Source organism: Nicotiana tabacum, chromosome 18, assembly GCF_000715075.1.
Source record: "Nicotiana tabacum cultivar K326 chromosome 18, ASM71507v2, whole genome shotgun sequence".
Taxonomy (NCBI): domain Eukaryota; kingdom Viridiplantae; phylum Streptophyta; class Magnoliopsida; order Solanales; family Solanaceae; genus Nicotiana; species Nicotiana tabacum.
The window spans coordinates 127,584,543-127,604,959 of record NC_134097.1 but is presented as its reverse complement, the minus strand read 5'-3'; the positions used below and the strand labels follow the sequence as shown (position 1 = coordinate 127,604,959).

At 34.3% G+C, this 20,417-nt stretch overlaps 3 protein-coding genes across 18 annotated transcripts; 2 read left to right on the top strand and 1 right to left on the bottom strand.

The window, feature by feature from the left end:
• Nucleotides 1–1,482: 1,482 nt before the first annotated feature.
• Nucleotides 1,483–13,456, bottom strand: LOC107787133 (uncharacterized). Of its 16 annotated transcripts, XM_075237261.1 has the most exons (13): nt 13,203–13,456; nt 10,893–12,219; nt 9,080–9,237; nt 7,852–8,154; nt 6,934–7,169; nt 3,592–6,588; nt 3,284–3,487; nt 2,963–3,094; nt 2,775–2,880; nt 2,606–2,686; nt 2,409–2,474; nt 1,939–2,335; nt 1,483–1,831 (listed from the first exon to the last, which is right to left on the bottom strand). In XM_075237261.1, exons 6-13 carry the CDS (start codon nt 4,249–4,251, stop codon nt 1,645–1,647), a joined length of 1,833 nt encoding a protein of 610 aa, XP_075093362.1. In that variant the 5' UTR covers nt 4,252–6,588; nt 6,934–7,169; nt 7,852–8,154; nt 9,080–9,237; nt 10,893–12,219; nt 13,203–13,456; the 3' UTR covers nt 1,483–1,644. The 16 variants fall into 16 exon arrangements, 13 of the variants coding, with proteins under 13 accessions (XP_075093362.1, XP_075093365.1, XP_075093354.1 ...); XM_075237264.1 differs by having other exon boundaries at nt 6,934–8,148; nt 13,203–13,451; XM_075237253.1 differs by having other exon boundaries at nt 6,934–8,154; nt 9,080–10,310; nt 13,203–13,432.
• A 495-nt stretch (nt 13,457–13,951) lies between these two features.
• On the top strand, nt 13,952–16,089 carry LOC142172833 (uncharacterized). The gene is made up of 7 exons (XM_075236506.1): nt 13,952–14,279; nt 14,830–15,100; nt 15,177–15,273; nt 15,357–15,481; nt 15,571–15,655; nt 15,739–15,874; nt 15,960–16,089. Exons 1-7 carry the CDS (start codon nt 14,130–14,132, stop codon nt 15,972–15,974), a joined length of 879 nt encoding a protein of 292 aa, XP_075092607.1. The 5' UTR covers nt 13,952–14,129; the 3' UTR covers nt 15,975–16,089.
• On the top strand, nt 15,977–17,691 carry LOC142172834 (uncharacterized). Its single transcript, XM_075236507.1, has 5 exons — nt 15,977–16,117; nt 16,198–16,318; nt 16,383–16,577; nt 16,679–16,729; nt 16,811–17,691. The coding sequence occupies exons 2-5, from the start codon at nt 16,220–16,222 to the stop codon at nt 17,048–17,050; spliced, it is 585 nt and encodes a 194-aa protein (XP_075092608.1). The 5' UTR covers nt 15,977–16,117; nt 16,198–16,219; the 3' UTR covers nt 17,051–17,691.
• Nucleotides 17,692–20,417: the final 2,726 nt, after the last annotated feature.

The following is a 20,417-nucleotide window of genomic DNA, read 5'->3' as shown; positions in this document are numbered from 1 at the left end:
AAAGTCAAATTGTAAGACAAAGCTGTTGCTGTAAAAATGTAATCAGAGTACTAGAGTATAATGTAATCAACAAAAAGTGTTGTAGAAAACCAAAACGACATATTTCCTACATTGTTTTCCAATTCAACTACCAAATTTCACAGACCAAACTAGGAACACAATAGTCTATTTCTTCTTTTGTTGCACTCTAGTCCTCTCGTTTTTTGCCGGAGCACCCTTCCTCCTTGCTAGCCTGCCAGTAACCTCACTCTCACTGATTGACCCATCTTCTTGCTTCTTTGTTGCATAGTCCCACAGTAGAGCTCCATAGCGTCTACGGTGTTGGTCAATATCAGAAAGATCTTCCTTTGGGATTGCCCAAATCTCCAAGGCTAACATACTCCGCAAATGCAGCCACAAATACACCACAATCGCTGCATAAGATGAGAATTTTTCATTATATAACAAATGATTAAAATAAAAAAATTAAACATATAGAAAAGGAGATTATTTTTTTACACTGAGCCTTCCTTTTGTTGTGGAATCTCAGCAATCATCCATTGTATGTCGAGAGGGTCCGTAACTGGTTTTTCGATGTATGCATTTGTGCTCTTGAAGTTAATGTCTTTACGTTTACCATAGAAACCAGTGCATGACAAATACAGAGGGATAATGATTGAAAACTTGTCAACCAATGTCTCTACTGTTTTATGACGGTTTGCTCTCACCATGGAATCATAAACATAAAGTTGTCTGTCCTTTATGTCAAAAACTAGCAACAACCAATGGAAGTTCTCTACAAGGTTCACAGGCATGAGCACATAGTCAACAAGATCCCAGGCAACGTTAGCAAGAATTCTGTACCCAAGAATATATTCTCCAACATCATCCTCGGGTTTAACAACCGAATACCTTTGTTCCGGTGGAGAACTTATGAACTTGTCATAGATTCTTTCAATCTTTGTCTTGAACAAGCAATACGTGATTGTGAACCTAGTATTATTGTTGGGGCCATATTTGCCTCTTATTCGCAGATAATACATAATAACATCAATGTGCTGCCAAAATAGAATAAACATATACAATAAGGTACGATGTAACCACGCTTGTCTACAAGACAGCTACAGATTAACTACAATTTGAATTTATTAAAAACTCTAACAGATTGCTGCAAATTAGCTACACTATAACTACAGAAATATAACAGTTAGTCCAAGTTCCTCACAAAATGTAATTTAATTGTAGTTTGTATGAACCATAGTGAACAAGTACTATATGTACAATTGACCCATCAGACTACAAAACAACTACACATTAACTATATTTATGCACTGTCTACATTTATTCACTATACAGAGGAACAAATGAAACATACCACCTAACTTAAGCTCCCAAAAATCAGCAAGTTCAACCTACAGTTAATATTAATAGGCACAATCACAAGCTCTACAATATTACTACAAGGTAACTACAGTTGTGGTACACGGAGATTCCAAGTCAGTCAAAAGTACCAAAATTCCAGTTTGTACATACAATCATCATCACATATGATACATAAGGTCCATAAAAAGCAAAATTTCACAGCTGAGACATAAATATAGTAACATATATATGTTGTCTACAATATTACTACAATTACACATCATAGCTGAAAATAAACTACAATTACACTACACAGCTGAAGACAAAACAGATATTGTGAATGATTATGTTCTTTATACTTATTGTGTTATTGATAACTTGTCCGGGGTGAGCAAGGTCATAAAACCAGTCCTTCTTATCAATCTTTTCACAACCAAAATCCAACCAAGGCTTGATTTGGTTATCCTTCTTGGAAAAGTAATATTTCCTCCTGTAATAACAAAAAAAAGATGATCAAATACAAAAAATTTACAAAATGAATTACAATTTTAAAGTATAAAAATGGTGAACAGACAGTGTAAAATGAAGCATTCATACCTCCTAGATACTTTATCACTACGAATGTATAACCAGTTGGTGAACCTTTTTGTCAATTCAGGATCTACATTTTCACCTATGACACTTGTGAAGGGGTGCTTGAGGTAAAATTTTTTAGGTCCAACAGATGTGCTGCCTCCAGAACTATACAAAGATGTGAAAGGTGATCGTGCATGTTTTCCCGGTTGCCTTGTTCTACCGGGATGAACAGGGGTTGATTCATCTAGTATGGGCTCGCCATACATGACCAACTGTGATAAGTTTTCTGGCAGCTCAAAGTCATCCAATGTCAAACCTTTGTTTTCAATGCCTTCAGGAACAACTTTTTTATCAATGCCTTCAGGAACAACTTCAGTCACAGTCACACCGTGAATTGGCGACTGTGGAACTTCACCTTCTGTAGATAAGTGTAGATCAATGTAGATATGAACAGTATTATGGAGTTATAGAGAATATAGAGAATATATTACCTGCTTGTTGTGGCTCAGCCACTTCATCAATTACTGGTTCTTCCTCAATATTTCCTTGTAGATGTTCTGGTGAAACATCAGCTTGAATGAATAATTGGGAATGAGAATTGTAGATATATGTAGGAATATGTAGTTAAGGTGTAAATTATTAAAATTTTGCATAAAAACCTTATTGTAATGAAGGAATGGTTCTGTACCTGCTTTATATGCCTCAGCTGCTTCTTGGAAGTCAGGATATAAGTCAACATGTGGTTGAAAATGTTCTGGAGAAATTGTAGCTGCAACACATAGTAAAAAAATGATTAGTATAATTTAATAATGCTGTCTTGAAATTTGTAGATATGTATGCAGGAATTTTGTAGATACCTGTATTGCTTGTGCTTCCATGCAGTTGATCACCAGCATTGAACTGGAATTGCTGGTTGTTATCTCCTTGATGTTGGTAATTATTTTTTGTTGAACTACCAGCAAACTACAATTTTGGGGAATATTTGAGACTACTTTATTCATATGTCTTAATTAGTCTTAGTACAAAATTATATGTAAATTCTTACCTTTGACTCGTCCAAATCAAACCTCTTGTTTATCACATTCATAACACCCTTCAAAGATTGATCTATGAACTCTCGAAGGCTTGAGAGTTCCTCAAAAACATCCTTCCTATAGGCATCTAACTTTACATCAACCTAAAAATTAAATATATAATTAGTTGGTAATCTTATTCTAACTGCTACAGTTACACTACAATTCAACAAACTATAATTGTTATAGATTTATACCACAAATTAACTACAATGTATAACATACTATAATTGTTATGTAATGAAGTCAAAATGTAGCAAATTATGTCAATATATTGTAGTTATTCATAATACCTGCACAATCCCCTTTTCCAACTTCATGAGCTTGCTACTGACAGATTCAATGTCCTCTTGACAATCTGTATATTTGGGTTCAAATGATGGAGAAGCAGCAGTTGGAACATGTGATGGTTGAGCACCATGTTCATCTTCATATTGAATCTTGTCTGGCAGATTAAGCACTCCAAGCTCTTCTCCAGATTCAATCATGTTTGTGAACTGAATGATGAAAATAACAGTTAATTCAAGTGACAAAAAAATGTAGATTCAATGTAGTTATTATGAATGTAATTGTAGCATCATACAAAAGTGGAAAAAAATACCTTGATCCACTCAGGCTTGATCATCTTCTCTTCAATTGCAGTTAACCAAATCTGCCCTTTTGTAGCTGACCATCTTAAAATGCGAGGTATAGATTCAGAACATCTCGTAGCAAGCTCGGTGCTGACGGACGAGCAACACTCATATAACCACACTTGCAAGGCTAATGAGCATCCCCGTATCAGATAAGAATGTACATGGGGATTAAGACGATGTCGGACAGATTCAATAACCTGCTTGAAGGATTTGATACCCCATGGGTATGACTCAAAATTACCAGACTCTATTAGAAAGAACATAAACTTGTCTATGAAAGTCACATGGTCTTTATCAGAAGGACAAACAAAAAATTCCAACATATAAAGAATGCACAACTTCACCGCATCCACATCGTTTGCCCATGCTTTATTAGTCACTACTTTTTTCAAATGCCATTTCTCAACCCTTTCTTTGTTCGGAAAATATGTATTCATTAAAGGGCTAACATAGGTGGAAGTGTAACCATAGTCTGAAAACTTATTCACACAATTAAGACCAGTTATCAACCCAAATTCTCTCAAGGAAAAATTCAATTTTTCAGCCTTAAATAGTACTGAAAAATATGAGTCAGTAGACTTTGTCAATTCATACTTCATCAGAAGATGAAGTGTTTGGTTTTGCATACAGATTTTGGGGAGACCTAATAAGTAACCAAAACAAGTTTTTCTGAAAACCCTTAAAGCATTCGGAGAGAGTAAAGCTTGTATCTGGCTAGGTATGCTAGGATCACACAAACTGTGGAATCTAAGCACACCATAATCAACATTTTGTTGTACAAAGTAAGGTCCATTCTGTAGAAAATATAAAATTAATGAACATTAGTAGTTTGCATAAAAAGGAAACAGTAATCTACATATAACTACATGACAAATACAAAATATAACTAGAAGAAGAATAGCCTACCCACACCTATAACTACAAAACAATAACAGAAGAACAATGCACGTGTAAACATTATCTACAGGATGTAACAGTTACTTCAAGTATGTCACATAAATGTAGATTAACTGTAGTTAGAATGAAGTTAAATATATGAGCTATACAGGCTACAATAAAAAATAACATATCTACAATTTAACCATCAGACTACACATCAACTACAAACTAACTACATTTATACACTGTCTAAGAGTCACAGTTCCAATTAAACTACAAAATTGAGACAAAGAATCTACAGGATGTAACAGTTACTTCAAGTATGTCACATAAATGTAGATTAACTGTAGTTAGAATGAAGTTAAATATATGAGCTATACAGGCTACAATAAAAAAATAACATATCTACAATTTAACCATCAGACTACACATCAACTACAAAACTAACTACATTTATACACTATCTAAGAGTCACAGTTCCAATTAGACTACAAAATTGAGACAAAGAATCTACAAATTTAGGACAACACCACATTTTACCAAAATACACTTGAACAATCAAAGAAGAACAATGCACTTGTAAACATTATCTACAGAATGTAACAGTTACTTCAATTAACTCACAACATGTAGATAAATTGTATTTAGAATGAAGTTAAATGTAGCAGCAATACAGGTTGCAATGAAAAATACCATCTCTACAATTTAACGAACAGACTACAAATCAACTACAAACTAACTACAGTATACACTGTCTAATAATCACAGTTCCATTAAACCTACAAAATTGTGAAAAATAATCTACAAAATTAGGACAATACCACATTTGGCCAAAAAACACTTGAACACTAAATTAACACTTGAACAACAGATTTTTACAACCAAAATCAAACTACAAAACAGTGAGGAAACATAAATAGTGTTTACCTTTATTGAAAATTTTTCCTTAACCAATTTTGGTACTTTTTTTGAGGGTTTCTTCTTCTTTGGTTTTGATGAAGAAGGAGAGACCTTGTGTTTTTTCACAGATTGAACTTTGGGAGAATCATCTACAAAATCGTCATCTACACTCAACTCTTTCCCCTTGCGTTTCAGTTGATTGTCGACTAGTTTATCAACTCTACCAACATCAACATCGTGCAATTGCTTCTCATTTCCGCACGAATTTGTCTAGGAGATGAAATACCAGTAGTTTGTTTACTTGCATGCGTCGTTTGTGGGTTTTTTTGTGGTGATTTTGGTGTTAAAACACCCAAATCAAAGGTTGGAATATCAGCTAATATAGCTTTTGATGATTTTTTTGGGGAGTGTTGGTTTTTTTCATGATTTAGGAGTTGAAGACAAAGATGGAAGTGAATTCAAATCGTGGGGGATACTATCAACTGAAGGTAATTAAGTGGAGAAGAAAGTGATGGTAATTGTGGGTGAGAAGAGATTGTACGAGAATGGAGGAAAAACTGAAGGTAAATTGTGGGGGCGGGCAACTGAAGGTAAATCGTAGGGGGTGTGGGGGGGGGTGGGAGGAGAGAGGGGCGGGTAAACCAAATAACGTGAAGATACAGTCCTATAATTATGCCTAATAAAAATGAACCCTTAATTATATCCCTAATTTGAATTATGGTATAGAAATGGTAATTTGGTATGCTTAAATGTAATAAACACAAACCTTAAACATTGAGGGTAATAAGTTTTGATATATGGTATAGATAGGTAAAAATCCCTATAGTTAAGCCCAATAATTTGAAGAAAACATACTGACTTTATAACAACGTTTGAAAATATGGTCATATTGAAATAACAAAGGTAATTGATCTAAAACAAAAAGGAAACATAACTAATTTAATCAACTGATTCAACTATAAGGATGGAATCATGGAAACCATCCTCTACGTGATCTTGCTCAACTCCAAATCTAAATCGAGAGTATAGAATCCAGAATACCAACAAATATGATAACAATTGATTTTGAAGATTCTTCTCCAACTTCCCCCCTTCTTCTAAACCACGTTAGTGTTGCTTTGAAAGAACTAAATCAGCATACCCGTTTATTGCACTTAAAGATGTAACCATCTCCAACATCCAACCTTCAATGAAAAAGTTGATAATGTAACACAACTTATCTGAGATATTTCAACTTCTTGAAAACAGTTAATAGACATTTTTTCTCATATAATACAGGTGTAAAATCCTGCAATAACATTCATCCATATGGAGTCGCGGCGTAATCTACACAACATTAGAAGGTGAAACAACAAGTCTCACGATTATTGGCACTCTTGATGAATAAACTGACCTATATAAACAATTCACAAAGTAATTCACAGAGATTTTCTTCTTTATTAATATGAATTGGATGCAACATGACCACTTTAATAATTATAATAAAGACATTAAATCCAGATTCAATTCTCAAAGGTAAGGCCACAAACCATAACTTTTCCGCCATAATAGAACAATCTGCAAGGTATTTTCTGGCCTTGTACTCTCTCCATACTTCTTGTGCGTAAACTGACGACTCAGTGAACACGTCTTCTCCAAGAATGAAACTCTATAACTTCTATAAGTTTGGCAAGTCAGAATAATGAAGTGTAATTACTTGAGTTCATAGTCATTACAAATTATTTGCAATGACTTCCATCTACCTATCCATCCTTCTTTCCATCTTCTGTCGACATATACTTAGATCAAAGATAGAAGTAAAAAGGCAAGTGAAAAGTAACTTGATAAACACAAAATAAGACAGTTGAATTTGAAACTTGAAAACCGAAACTTATGACCATTCAGAATATCAATGAGCACTTGCATGGTAAAACTCGATAAGTAAATCTCTGTTGGCAAAAGGAAATTGCATGCAATAGAAAAAAGTGCATAAATGGAAATTAGAGAAAGTCACATATAAAAGAACCAAGTGTAAGAGAAAAAAAAACTCCTTGAATGGTTATTCCCAAACTAAAAGTTGCAAATTCCATATAAGAAATTTGCTATTTTTTTTTTTGTGTAATTCGAAAAACATAGTTAGTCCTTTCTACAACTTCTCTTTGTCATAAAACTTCTCTTTCTCAACATAGTTCGTACTAATTTAATATGTCAATATATAGAGGACCAACGTATATTCAACAACATATTTCGAACAGTAATTTTGTCACTTATGTTGATATTAGTTTATATGCAAGCTCAATAACATATTCACACCTTTTATCTACATCTCTAACCAGCAGTCCTAAACCAACCTGAAGCCTAAAGTCAATAGATACTCTTCTTATTATTCAACGTAAAAGAGACACATATAACCCTCTTCATTTCAACAGGGGGGAAGAATAATGAAAATAAATGAGATAAAGCATTACCTCCGTCTTTGATGCACAAAATGTCCACTTCAGGTGTTCAACATATGATCCCTTACATTACCCCTGCAACATCTGATGAAAGAATCATCTTTCAGGCTGCTCTGTAGGTACTTGTTTGTGCCCTTTCTTGTGATCTGTAAAAGTCTCTATTGTATTGCACGATTCATTAACTTCATGCATTTTGATCCTTCTTTTTGTCTCCAACAAATCAGAACGTCTTCACTATTCCCTCCTTCCCTCCCTAGAATGGATCAATGGATATCCCTTTCTCATATTGGAGTTATACATTCTGTATGCCTGAAACTATACAGTTGAACAGAATCAAGCTTGAACTGGAAAAAGTAATGCTCAATGTCTCAAACCATAGAGAACTTAAAACTCAAATTTAGAAATTTGACTATTAGACCGGTGAAGCCAACAGAGAAGAATAAACTAAGGATGAGGATACTGAAAACTGATCTATCTAAGATTTGGCGCAGGTTCTAGCTTCTGAAAAGGTAGATCAGTATAAATGAATAAGGAGACACGTATTATAATGCATAATATATGTGTCTTTATGATAATGAATGATTTGTTTCTACATTTATCTCGATATTAAGTTTCCTCAAATTGCCAAACAGAAACTCAATCTAGTAAAATCACCTATGTAGTACCAAAATTCAAGAAAATTAATTTTGGGTGTAAAAGAAATTGAAATTATGAGTTTTAAATGAGGAAGATTTATAAGTTATAGTTATCAGGAGCATCAATTGACCATATCTCAAATTTCATTCAGATTTATATGCAGTGTTTCAGTTGTAAGATGCCCCCTTGGGTTGAGTTTTTTATAAACTTTCTTGACAAATACACACACACACACACACACACACACATATATATAGTCCTTGGAGTGAACAAACATGGGCAGAACACCTTGTAGTGTATTAGCGCTGGTGGAAGAATACTTCTGTTTAGTTCTTTCGGTCCCTTTACAAAACTTATTTGATTACTGATAGAGATGGAATGCCTGAAAAATGTTGTCTAATACAAACGAATATTTCCAATAAAAATATAATATTCTATATGCTTGCATGGAAGTCTGAAACATGAAATAGGATGCAGGGAATAGTACAATCATGGTGCACAAGTTACAAAATTTCAGTATGTATCAGTCAAGCATATTTACAGGAAAATCACTATGAGTTATAACACCAAACAAAAATATAGAATAGCTATATTATCAGCGTACCTATTTACATGTTCCCACATGTCCAACTCCATATTGTCAATATTTTTTCTTCTCTGTTTCTTCTTCTTTTAGGTTGATGTATTCAAATTGCCAATGCTTAAAAAAAGCTCTTCCGTTATCACTTGCCATCCATGAGCAAGAGATGTCAGTGAGGATTCCTGAAAACAAATATCAAACATCTTATGAATGAACTAAAAGGATAATTTCTCAATTCAGCTTTTAGTATATCATATTGATTCCCTGATTAACTGTCACTTGCAAGGAAGAGAGTTGTTTACAATATTTTACTACAGTCAATTATCTCAACTTTTAGACACATATTTTTCATTTTCTTTCCCTCCTACTTTCTATATAAGAATAGTCCTTTTCTTCTCTCCCATTTTTATGGGAGGAGAGGGGCAAAAGTAGTGCAGCATAGTTCCATTTCAATATTGAGATGAACATTGGATCCAAGAAATACAGTGGACTTTAAACTACCAGCAACGACAAAGGAACAGAGAAACAATATTTCAAGTCCAGGTAACTTCGATAAAGATGGAAAACCAAAGCAGAATGATATTAAGGAGGTGAAGCACAAGATAAACCAGCAAGCATAATCTCTAAATTGTCCCTATTTTCTGATGAACTTGCAGCCAAAGATGTAGTAAATTATATCTCAAATCAAGAAGGAATTGTTGTCTTCTAAAGCAGCACACACTATGAACTATCATATTAGATCAACTGTAACAAGAATCAGTCAATAAAAGTATTTTGAAATCATTTAAGTTGTACCTCTGTTGAAGTACGTCTAACGTCATTATTTTCCTTCTAGGGGTTGACTATATCTTGTTGCTTTAGTTGAAAATACAGTAATTTTGAAAAAAACAATTGACATTCTCTTAATAAAATTAGTACTTTGGAAAAGAATCATCTTGTTACTCTTAATAGAAAATTTGCTCTTAACAGTTAACTTCCCAACTCTAAAAAAATTTCAAAGGACAAATCCATCTTTTTTTTCAAATGAATTTAAGACCTATTTTGGCCTCTAAGAAACCATTTTGCAATCCACAGTTCTATAATTCTACCTCATAGTTAACATAATGTTTCATTAACTGATGTAGTAACAGGGTATCTGGCACCGATGTTTTCAATGCCTTTTATAGCCACATACTCCCTTTGGAACAACTACAGTATATACCTTCTCCGTCAATGTTTTTTATTGCTCCATATGGATACCATGCACCATTAGATACTGGAAAAAAAAGAATATTTAATCGTCAAGTTTCTTCAGCAGGTTTTGGTTAATAAAATAAATTTGTATTATATAGTGATCCCTTTCTCTTATTTTTTTCTCCTCTTTTATCTCCTTAATCCTCTTAATCTCTAACTTATCAAAAGATCCTCTTTGTCTCTATGCATCAACTGGCTGTTACAGTACACATCTACAAATTTGTTATATATTTTTTTTAAATGTCATCTTTTATAGCCTAGTTGCCGTGCCAATTGATTTGATCTACATATATATATATATATATATATATATATATATATATATATATATATATATATATATATATATATATATATATATATATATCATTTTTAACAACCTAATAACCATAAGCAGACGCCTTATGAAATCTATCAACTTGGTGCTACAAATTAAAAGACACGTCGTTCATGTACAATTCACCAGACTTGAAGACTCAAATCAAAGTAGTTGAAGTAACAATAGTTATTGAATAAAAATGGCTCTTTAAAATTTTTTGTTCCTCCAAAGAAATGCACCAACCACATAAGTTAGACTATAAATCTTATAAAGCGGTATAATTACCTCCTTAAAGACAATAGATTACTTCCGTCCAAGGAATAGTAACATTTCAAGCTTTCTTACAAATTTTTTAGCCATAAGCTCCTTTTTCGCTTCATGGTCTTTCTCGACGCGGATGACATAGTCCTAATTGACGAGACACGACGCGGCGTAAGCGAGAGGCTAGAGGTTTGGAGACATGCCCTTGAGTCAAAAGGTTTTAGGTTGAGCAGGACGAAGACGGAATACCTCGAGTGCAAATTTGGGGCCGAGCCGACGGAAGCGGGAGTGGAAGTGAGGCTTGATTCTCAAGTCATCCCTAAGAGGGGTAGTTTCAAGTACCTTGAGTCAGTTATTCAGGGGACCGGGGGGATCGACGAGGATGTCACACACCGTATAGGGGTGGGGTGGATGAAGTGGAGGTTAGCGACGGGAGTCCTATGTGACAAGAAGGTGTCACCGTTACTGAAAGGTAAATTTTATAGAGCAGTGGTTAAGCCTGCCATGTTGTATGGGACCGAGTGTTGGCCGGTTAAGAACTCACACATCCAGAAGATGAAAGTTGCAGAGATGAGGATGTTGAGGTGGATGTGCGGGCATACAAGGAGGGATAAGATTAGGAATGAAGATATTCGAGAGAAGGTGGGTGTGGCCCCCATGGAGGACAAGATGCGGGAAGCAAGACTCAGATGGTTCGGGCACATTCAGAGGAGGAACACTGATGCACCGGTGAGGAGGTGTGAGCGACTGGCTATGGTGGGTACGAGGAGAGGTAGAGGGAGACCTAAGAAGTATTGGGGAGAGGTGATCAGGCAGGACATGACGCGACTTAGGGTTACTGAGGACATGACCCTTAACAGGGAATTGTGAAGGTCGAGCATTAAGGTTGTAGGTTATGGGGAAATTGTGAATATTTCTACAACGCACTAGAGTGACACTAGCCAGTTAGGAGTTAGTCTTAGAATGCTACTGATCAGCTACTGATGATGGGCTTTATCTGTTGGTTATTAGTATACTTTACATCTTTCTCGTATTTCCTATATTTCTTATATTGCTGTTATTTTGTTATTTTATGTTATGTTATGGATTTTATGTTATTTTATGTTATTTTATTATGAGTCTATTGATAGTACTAATATAACGTCTCTTGTTGCTTTCTTGAGCCGAGGGTCTCCTGGAAACAGCCTCTCTGCCCCTCGGGCTAGAGGTAAGGTCTGCGTACATATTACCCTCCCCAGACCCCACTTGTGGAAGTATACTGGGTTGTTGTTGTTGTTGTTGGTCTTTCTCGATTAGGACCACGGTTTGTATTGCTGTTCTGAATTCTCCCTCAATTTCATACAATTTTTCCCTGTAACCATGCAACATAGAAGTATCTGTTTTAAATCTCGATGTTAAATCATTAACATTAAAAGAAAATTAACCATTCAAAAAATAACCAAAACCCAATACAGTTTTACCCAAATCAAGAAATGCAGATGAAAACAGTGGAAATCTAATTAGTCAGAAAATAATTAATAAGAATAAGATGAGGAGATAAAACCAAAAAAAACGGAATTATATATGGTGAAGATGCTGACAAATCTCATACCAACTTATCAATCAGCAAGATCAGAGAGACGGAGGGAGAAACAGTGACAGGGTAAGTAAACCAAGACAGAAAAAGAGAGCCAAAAATTCATAAACCGCAGAAGCTTGGCACGTACGGCCCAAGGTTTTGAGGCACTGCAAGGAAATAACTTGATACGTAGTGGCTTATGCAGACACACATATGGAAAATTTCTGAAGTTATATTTACCATTTTACAAATTTACGAAAAGAACAATAAATTGAGAGCTAATCTGCTATTATCCAAAACATGCAAAAATAATAATAATCTAAAATTAGCATTTATTCCCAAATCAACCAAAGAAATGCAGAGCATAAAATGAGAAAAACAGAGGAAATAAAAAAGAAAAGGAGGAAAACATACATCCACAATCCTAGCAAGAGTCTTGGGAGTGAAGAGGAAAGACGATTCTTGTAGTTAGACCCATTTGGGTTCAAACCAATCATATTCTAAGTTCCAAAACCCAAAAAATTGCAACAAAAAAGACAGTAGAATGAAATTAAAGAGAGAAATCACCAAAAGATAACCCATTCGAGAGATAAGAGGAAGAAGAATCGTTAGAAAGATAACATCATAAGAATGAATTAGGGCTCGAATTTTACTGTGTATAAAAATACAGTGACCATCTTCAAAAGACCCCAAATATATCAAGAGAGTTGAAAAAGAAATCAAAAAATTAAAATAAGAGCAAAAGGGAAAGAGGAAGAAGAAAAAGAACAACTTACCAGGAAGAGGGATGGGCTCTGAAATGGTAGCTTTCATCGGATGGAAGAGAAGCCATAAGGGTGAACAAAAATTAAAGCCACGTGGTGTTTCCAATAGGACACCTGTAAGTCATTATTATCACCCCTGACTTTCGATTTAATTACGAAAATGCCTAACCTCTTTAAAACAAAACTCTACGTGTGATTGTACTTTGAACAACCATCCCTAACCCCTTTGATTTGTAGTTGTAAATCTATCTATATAGAATAACACGAGCAAGGTTGTCAAGTGGAACACCCATTATGGTAACATATGTAATAAATTAAGACAACTCTTCAAAAAAGTTGGAGTTTTTTTCTTCTACCTACAAATCAGCTAAATCAGCAAAAAATTGAAATAACCAGCCAATACTCATATCTTTGCCAATCCTCCCACGATTTTAGCTTTTCGGTATTTTCTCCCCTTAATTAACGTGGTTGTTATTAAAAACAAAACAACATGTATCTCTACAAATCAGCAAAATCGGAACAGTTAATACTCCCACATTCATCCCACGATTTTTGGTTTCCAGAATTTGTTCCCTTTAATTAAACTTGCTGTTATTAAAATCAAGGAAAAGATTCCTCCACTTTGTAAGTTCCCGTGTTTTACTCTGTAACTACCATCCACAATTTGCAATTACTTTTTTAAAATTCTTAATACCTACGTTTTTTTTTTAAAAAAGGAGGAATAATATCAGTTATTCCAACAAAACAGTCGGCATCTCAAACGCAAAACAATCTCCATTATCCCACGACTGCTCGTGGTCTCAAACGTGCTCTTCCAACTGAAAAATCCCAAATTTATATACACATCTATAACTCCATGATTTATGTGCTTTATATTTTCAAAACCTTTTCAACTTCATATTTCATCTACTACAGTCTGATTGCAATTACTTTGCAAGTATGACCACACAAATTCATGATATCAAACAAATATCATCCAACTCGATGCAATGGAATCTCAAAGTTAGAGTGGTTCGAATGTGGATAATGTCGGATCGCTTTAACCCGCAAATACCGTTTTCAATTGAATTGGTTTTACAGGATTCTAAGGTAACATATTCAACTTTTTCATAGTTTTAAACTTACTAATGTAGTCGCATTCCATATGAAAATTCCTTCTGATGCATTACTTAAATAATTTGACTTCCATATCAACAGATCTTTAACTGATCTGGAATCCATTGTGTCATTTCGTTTTTCACTTCGAATGTTGAGTATACCTTTACACAGTGATTGTCCTTATATTAACAATCAGGTAAGTTGCATCTTTGTACATAATAATAGATTTATTGTTCAAAATAACAGAGGAATTGTTCTGCTATTAAAGAACTATTGTTCAAAATATATAAGTTCGGCAAATATTAGCTACTGCTTGCCTTGGTTACACGATCATCGGATGAACATATACAAACTACGTTTATATATGCAATTTTCAGCTTTGTTTCTGCTAATGTTGCCTTCATAATTGATATACAACAACTGTAGCATTCTGGTTTTTGACATTACATCTTTTAACAACTTTACACAGTGATGAAAGTATATACGCGCTTACATTTGTTGGCTTCATAATTGTGCACTAATAATGAATCTGAATTTGCAGGGTGATCGTATACATGCTACAATCGGAAAGTATGTTCTTAAGTTTTTTAGGAACAAGATACATGAACTTCGCTTATATCGTATGAACTACTTTGTAGTCGGACCAAATAATTTGAAGTTGAGGACTACGACACACAAGTTGAAGCTGACATTTACTCAAAAGACATTTGTCGAGGAAACAAATGATCCTTCATTTCATATGAACATCTTTAACTTGCGCCCTTTTCACCAACTAACAAATGAACATGATGTCGATGAGATAGAATTACTCGGTAATATTTTTTTAAATTTTAAATGAAGTTAAAAATGTTATTTCTTAAAGTATGTCACTAACTTTTATATTTATAGATGTTGTTGGTCAGGTTGTGACCTATGAAGATGTTAAGACCTACAATCAAGGAGACGACCAAAGTTTCCTTATTAATGTTGTACTCGAAGATGATCAGTAAGTACTTTTAAAATAGAAAAAATACTTTATTGATAGATTACATATATATATGTTTATTAACCTTACCATAAAACGTATAGGAGGAACAGGATTATGGCAACATTATGGAGCGAACTTGTGGATCAAATTCAACATCACTTGAATGAATCTGCCGATGAGCCTTTGATTGTTGTTTTCCCGCATATGAAACCTCAAAAATATCGAGGTTTACCATAAATTACATGTATTTTTTTATTTTACTGTATAAATAATTTTAAATTTCAAATTTTTATTCATATTTCATTTGACACACAGGTAATTACTCAGTGCGTAGCTGTTGGTATCAGACAAAGATATGGATAAATTCTATGTTGCCACAGTCTATTGAATTTAAATCCAGGTTTGTGAAGTGTATAATCCTTTTCTATATGTACAGAAAATATAATAATAGTATTTATAAATTACAATTTTTGACTTATGCAGATTACTTGCAGCACGTCAATCAAACATTGAGCGAATCACTCGAACAAGTTCTCAACAAAGTTACTCTGTTAGAAATGAGTTAGACAAAGGAATTGTACTGTTTAAAACTATTAGGGATTTAGTTCAGTGCACGCAAGTGAGTTTAATTTACTTTATCAATTATATTTACCTTATGTTATCTATTTTGCATTTACAATAATTATTTATTTTTTACTCAATAGGAATCCAGCTATTAGATTGCAGCAAAATTTGTTAATTTGGAACTTGACCGGGGATGGTCATACTTGGCATGCAACAAGTGTAGTCGAAAGGTGGAAAAAGTTGGAAATAAATACTTTTATGCCAAATGCAATGAAGAAGAGTCTTCTGTTACTCACAGGTTAGTACTATTTAGTGAAATTTTTAAAATCTTATATCTATAAAAAAATATGCATAAGGTTAATAAAAATTGAGTTGCAGGTATAGGCTTCAAGTTCGTGTTATGGATGGAACCGCTTTTATCTCATTGTTGCTTTGGAATCGCGAAGCTATGCAACTTATAGGGAAGTCCGCAAAAGAACTTAAGGAAAGATTAGTTGAGGTATACTACTAAATTTAATTTGATTAACCATAAATATATTTCTAACTTATGAAATTTGGTGCAGACTTCACTTGCGAATGCTGACTGTTCTTATCCAAGTGAAATGGACGATATTCTTTATAAAAAATTCATGTTCAAGGTTATTGTTAAGCAAGAGAATATTGAGTCGCAGGTCGAAGTCTACAAAGTTCTTAAGTTTACTGATGATGATGACCTTCTAAAGGAATACGACCATACTTTATTCGAAGACAATATGAATGTAAAATTTTTTGACAAAATATAAACCTCATCATATATAATTTATGTATAAATACTTTTCCACTTATAGGATGATCGTTCTTTTTTATTTTTCTTTAACAGGATCCACATTTTTTGGATGGACAAAGCTCAAGTGGAGATAAGCTTTTCGGGGTAAATTTCATGAAATTAAAACTTTTACCCCATTTTTTATTGGTTCTGCAACTGCTATTAAATTGTTTTGTTTTTTCAAAGGATCTTATGGCCGAAAGTCAGCTGAAGTCTGTTTTGCAAACTCCCATTGAGAAAAGTGTATCAGAAAGTGGATCGTCGGTGTTAGACGATGGAGATGCTTGCAATGCAAAAATATCCCCTTTGAAGACATATGACAAGAAAACTAGATCCGCTAATAAGGCATCAGCAGATGATGACTTCAATTCTCAACTGTCTAGCAACAAGGTTCGCAGAGTCATAAAGAAAGAAAAGAATCCCTGATTGGTCTTACTGCAATGCGTCTTGCTCTGCACTTATATATTTTGTACTTCTATCGCTTCAATGTTCTGCGTTTTATATGTTATATGGTGAAATGACTCTACCTATGCAACTTCATATTTTCTTTATCAATCATGATGCGATTCTGTTAAAAAACTAAGTGTTGTAGTTGGTAAGATGCAAATTTATAGGTTGCGCTTTTGGAATTTAACAGATGACTTTTTGCTGCCTTGTGAATTTCTTTTATGCAGTTTTAAGTGATTTTTTATATGCATACTCTTTATTTGTTGTCGTGGTGGGTTGATGCACTTTAACGGTGGTTTTAATGGACGCTTAGAGGTGATTCATGGCTGTGGAGCAACTATGCTGGCTTTAGAGCTGCATTTTAAGGGGTAGAGGTGGAGCAATTATTTGTCCATAAAATAAAACGTCCTCATTCCTCAATCATATGTGGTTTACTAAGACATTCAGAGGCCAAAATCATATTTGATGATCAGCATTTGCTCCAACTTGGTGAACGAGCAATCAGTCTTCTATCAAAATGCAGCATTTAACTTTCAGCTTTTTGTTTTCGTCAACATCCTGTTTTTGACTCTACATATTATTAGTTCTGCCATGTAAAGTATATTAGAAAGTTTATAAGTTGTGTATGGTTAAACTTTTGGAATTTTCTTTTCGTTAAAATTATCTGTTCATTTGTACAATTATTACATTATATATGAATTGTTCTACTTATTGAGTATGCAGTTGAATGCAGATTTTTCGTTAAGTTTTTGCTCTTTGTATATATAGTTAGAGTCTTTACTTTCAGATTTTGTTCTTTATGATTCGGAGTTATGATGAGCCATGGAATTCCAATTAAGTGAAATTTATGATTAACTGTTGTGTTGTGAGCCAGAACTCCAGTTAACTGAATTGTCAACTCATCTTTGTAGATATAGTTAGAGTCATCCAATGTTATGTTATTGTCCAACCCATCTCCAACTAATGATACTGTGCAGCAAAATATCCTCCTATCAGGATATAAGAAATGTAGATCTTCACAACAAAGAATCATATAATTAAGCTGCCTAAGTTCTTCACACTAGACTACTAAAACTTTTAGCTTCTGCAGATGAGTGATAATGTATTTGGCCGCATCCGCTGCTTTTACTGCACAAACACATATATAGTTCAGCAAATATGACATAATTGAAGTTAAAAGCAATGCTAAAAGAATTTCTCAAATAATCTTCTTATAGCAGGTATGCAGAAATATTCTTACTCTTCTAATAGGAGGTATGCATCCACAACATGCTTACATATGACATAATTGAAGTTAAAAGCAATGCTACATAATGAAGATGCTCAAACAAAAAACAGTAATCTTTAACAGCACAATATATGTCATGGAGGCCAAGTTAACACACTTAAATCCGCACTTGGACATGCAAATAAATGATGGTTAACACCACTAGATGAATATTAGTTGGCATAGCTTCTGATAGCCTACCAAGTGCTCACTGCTTGCATTCTTGAAACGACTTCTCCTGTCTGAAGGTAAAGACAATCTCCTAATGATATTGACATTTATCTGCCTCTATGGGAGGTGAGTTGGAATGAAAGAAGCAAGGATGGGCACATCATACTCTGAGGTATTGTGTCATATCAATTATCAACTACAAGCTACAGTAGTATGGACACTAGCAGACAAGTCATTGCCATGTAGCAGCGTGATGGTTTTGTGAACTTACTGATATAATGTAAATGGCACCACAGGTAAGAAGCAAGTAGCTAGCTATGTTCCAGACAAGAATGAGATCATTCCTATGCCCATAATACATGTAGAAAGACAATAGCCCAAGCATATGCTGTAGCTTTCACACGAATGAAAACTAGGTTTATTAACAGAACAATCTTGATGAAAGAACTAATAAAATACATGAGTTGTTTGCTGACAGAAGTAATAGCCTAACAGGCAGGCCAATCCTTTCACTCTACACCCACACCAAACTGTAATTAGTAGAAAGTCCACCCACGATTGAAATTTCTTCTCTACAATTCATAAACAGTGGTTTCTCAACAAATGTTAAGTGTGCAGGTAATACTTTCAAAAGAGAGAAGTCTGGATTGAGCTGATAGAACAATTTTGACTAAGAACACAAAGAAAAATCAAAAACTTGCATCATGAGAAGAAAATTAGAGGCAATTATCCAATAGCAATCAAACTACAATCAACAACAACATGACAACTTATATAGATTAATAGCGTTAACCCTGTTGGATATGCAGCTCCATGGTTGAAATGGAAATTCGGATAATGACTATGTTTCTTTATCGGATGGATGCCAACCTGGAAAGAACAGAGTTCAAGAAACAGCTAGTAAGATTTAAATTTGCCATGATGAGTCATTTTTTCCGGGAGGGAGGATCGTTTGGTAATAGTTTTTTAGTTCCTGCAACTTCACCTGATTCAGAATTCATCAACCTTATTCCTGATTCCTGATACTCGAGTTAACGTTTCAAAATTTGATTTTGCCATGTGCTGCTCCAAATTTGATGATTGAGAAGATCAGTTAAAAATAAAGGAAAAACAATATGCTCCCCATGGTTTCCATCCGTGGGTGAGACTAACCTTTTGGCGAGACTCATGAAACTAAGAGCACTGCAAATCACCTTTTAGCGAGACTCATCAAACTAAGACCCAGTGAAAGATTGAGGTTTTCGACACACACAAACCTTTCAACATTCAATAGTAAACTATTTTTTATTGTCCCATTTCTGCTTTCTTGGAAGAGGATATACACTTATGGATTTTGAGAAGGAGATATGTTCAAGTGAAAGGTAAAAGGGCATGTTGCATACTAATCGTATGTCACCCTGCTCGATCTTACCTTTTTTTTCTCGAGCCTTGCCATTAATAGAAATTTAACCATAATAGAGAATGAGCCAAAAAAAAACAGCCTTTTCAAATTCACAAGGATGGATATTAACAAATTTTAATGGAATGCACCTCAATCCCAAACTATTTAAGATACACCTGTTCTAATCCCATCAAAGGATCTTATGGTCGAAAGTCAGCTGAAGTCTGTTTTGCAAACTCCATAGAGAAAAGTGTATCAGAAAGTGGATCGTCGGTGTTAGACGATGGAGATGCTTGCAATGCAAAAATATCCCCTTTGAAGACATATGACAAGAAGACTACATCCGCTAATAAGCAATCAGCAGTAGGAGCAGATGATGACTTCAACTTCTCAAACCAAATTCAGTTTCTCACCCCAATTTTCGGACGACTGCATACCTCAACTTCTGTAAGTTTTTTTGATATGTATCCACTGCTTTCATGCTCATACGTTATCTACAGTAATTTTTCTTCTAAAATATTGTCGTA

What these genes read in the sequence shown, in the direction of transcription:
- LOC142172834 (XM_075236507.1), top strand. Translation starts at nt 16,220, where the DNA reads ATGGATGGAACCGCTTTTATCTCATTGTTGCTTTGGAATCGCGAAGCT. An exon ending in TATTCGAAGACAATATGAAT is followed by an intron (nt 16,578 to 16,678) that starts GTAAAATTTTTT and finishes TTTCTTTAACAG; the next exon opens with GATCCACATTTTTTGGATGG. An exon ending in GTGGAGATAAGCTTTTCGGG is followed by an intron (nt 16,730 to 16,810) that starts GTAAATTTCATG and finishes GTTTTTTCAAAG; the next exon opens with GATCTTATGGCCGAAAGTCA.
- LOC107787133 (XM_075237261.1), bottom strand. Translation starts at nt 4,251, where the DNA reads ATGCAAAACCAAACACTTCATCTTCTGATGAAGTATGAATTGACAAAG. An exon ending in GGCTGAGCCACAACAAGCAG is followed by an intron (nt 2,336 to 2,408) that starts GTAATATATTCT and finishes ACTTATCTACAG; the next exon opens with AAGGTGAAGTTCCACAGTCG. An exon ending in AGTGATAAAGTATCTAGGAG is followed by an intron (nt 1,832 to 1,938) that starts GTATGAATGCTT and finishes TTGTTATTACAG; the next exon opens with GAGGAAATATTACTTTTCCA.
- LOC142172833 (XM_075236506.1), top strand. Translation starts at nt 14,130, where the DNA reads ATGACCACACAAATTCATGATATCAAACAAATATCATCCAACTCGATG. An exon ending in CGATGAGATAGAATTACTCG is followed by an intron (nt 15,101 to 15,176) that starts GTAATATTTTTT and finishes TTATATTTATAG; the next exon opens with ATGTTGTTGGTCAGGTTGTG. An exon ending in GTTGTACTCGAAGATGATCA is followed by an intron (nt 15,274 to 15,356) that starts GTAAGTACTTTT and finishes TAAAACGTATAG; the next exon opens with GAGGAACAGGATTATGGCAA.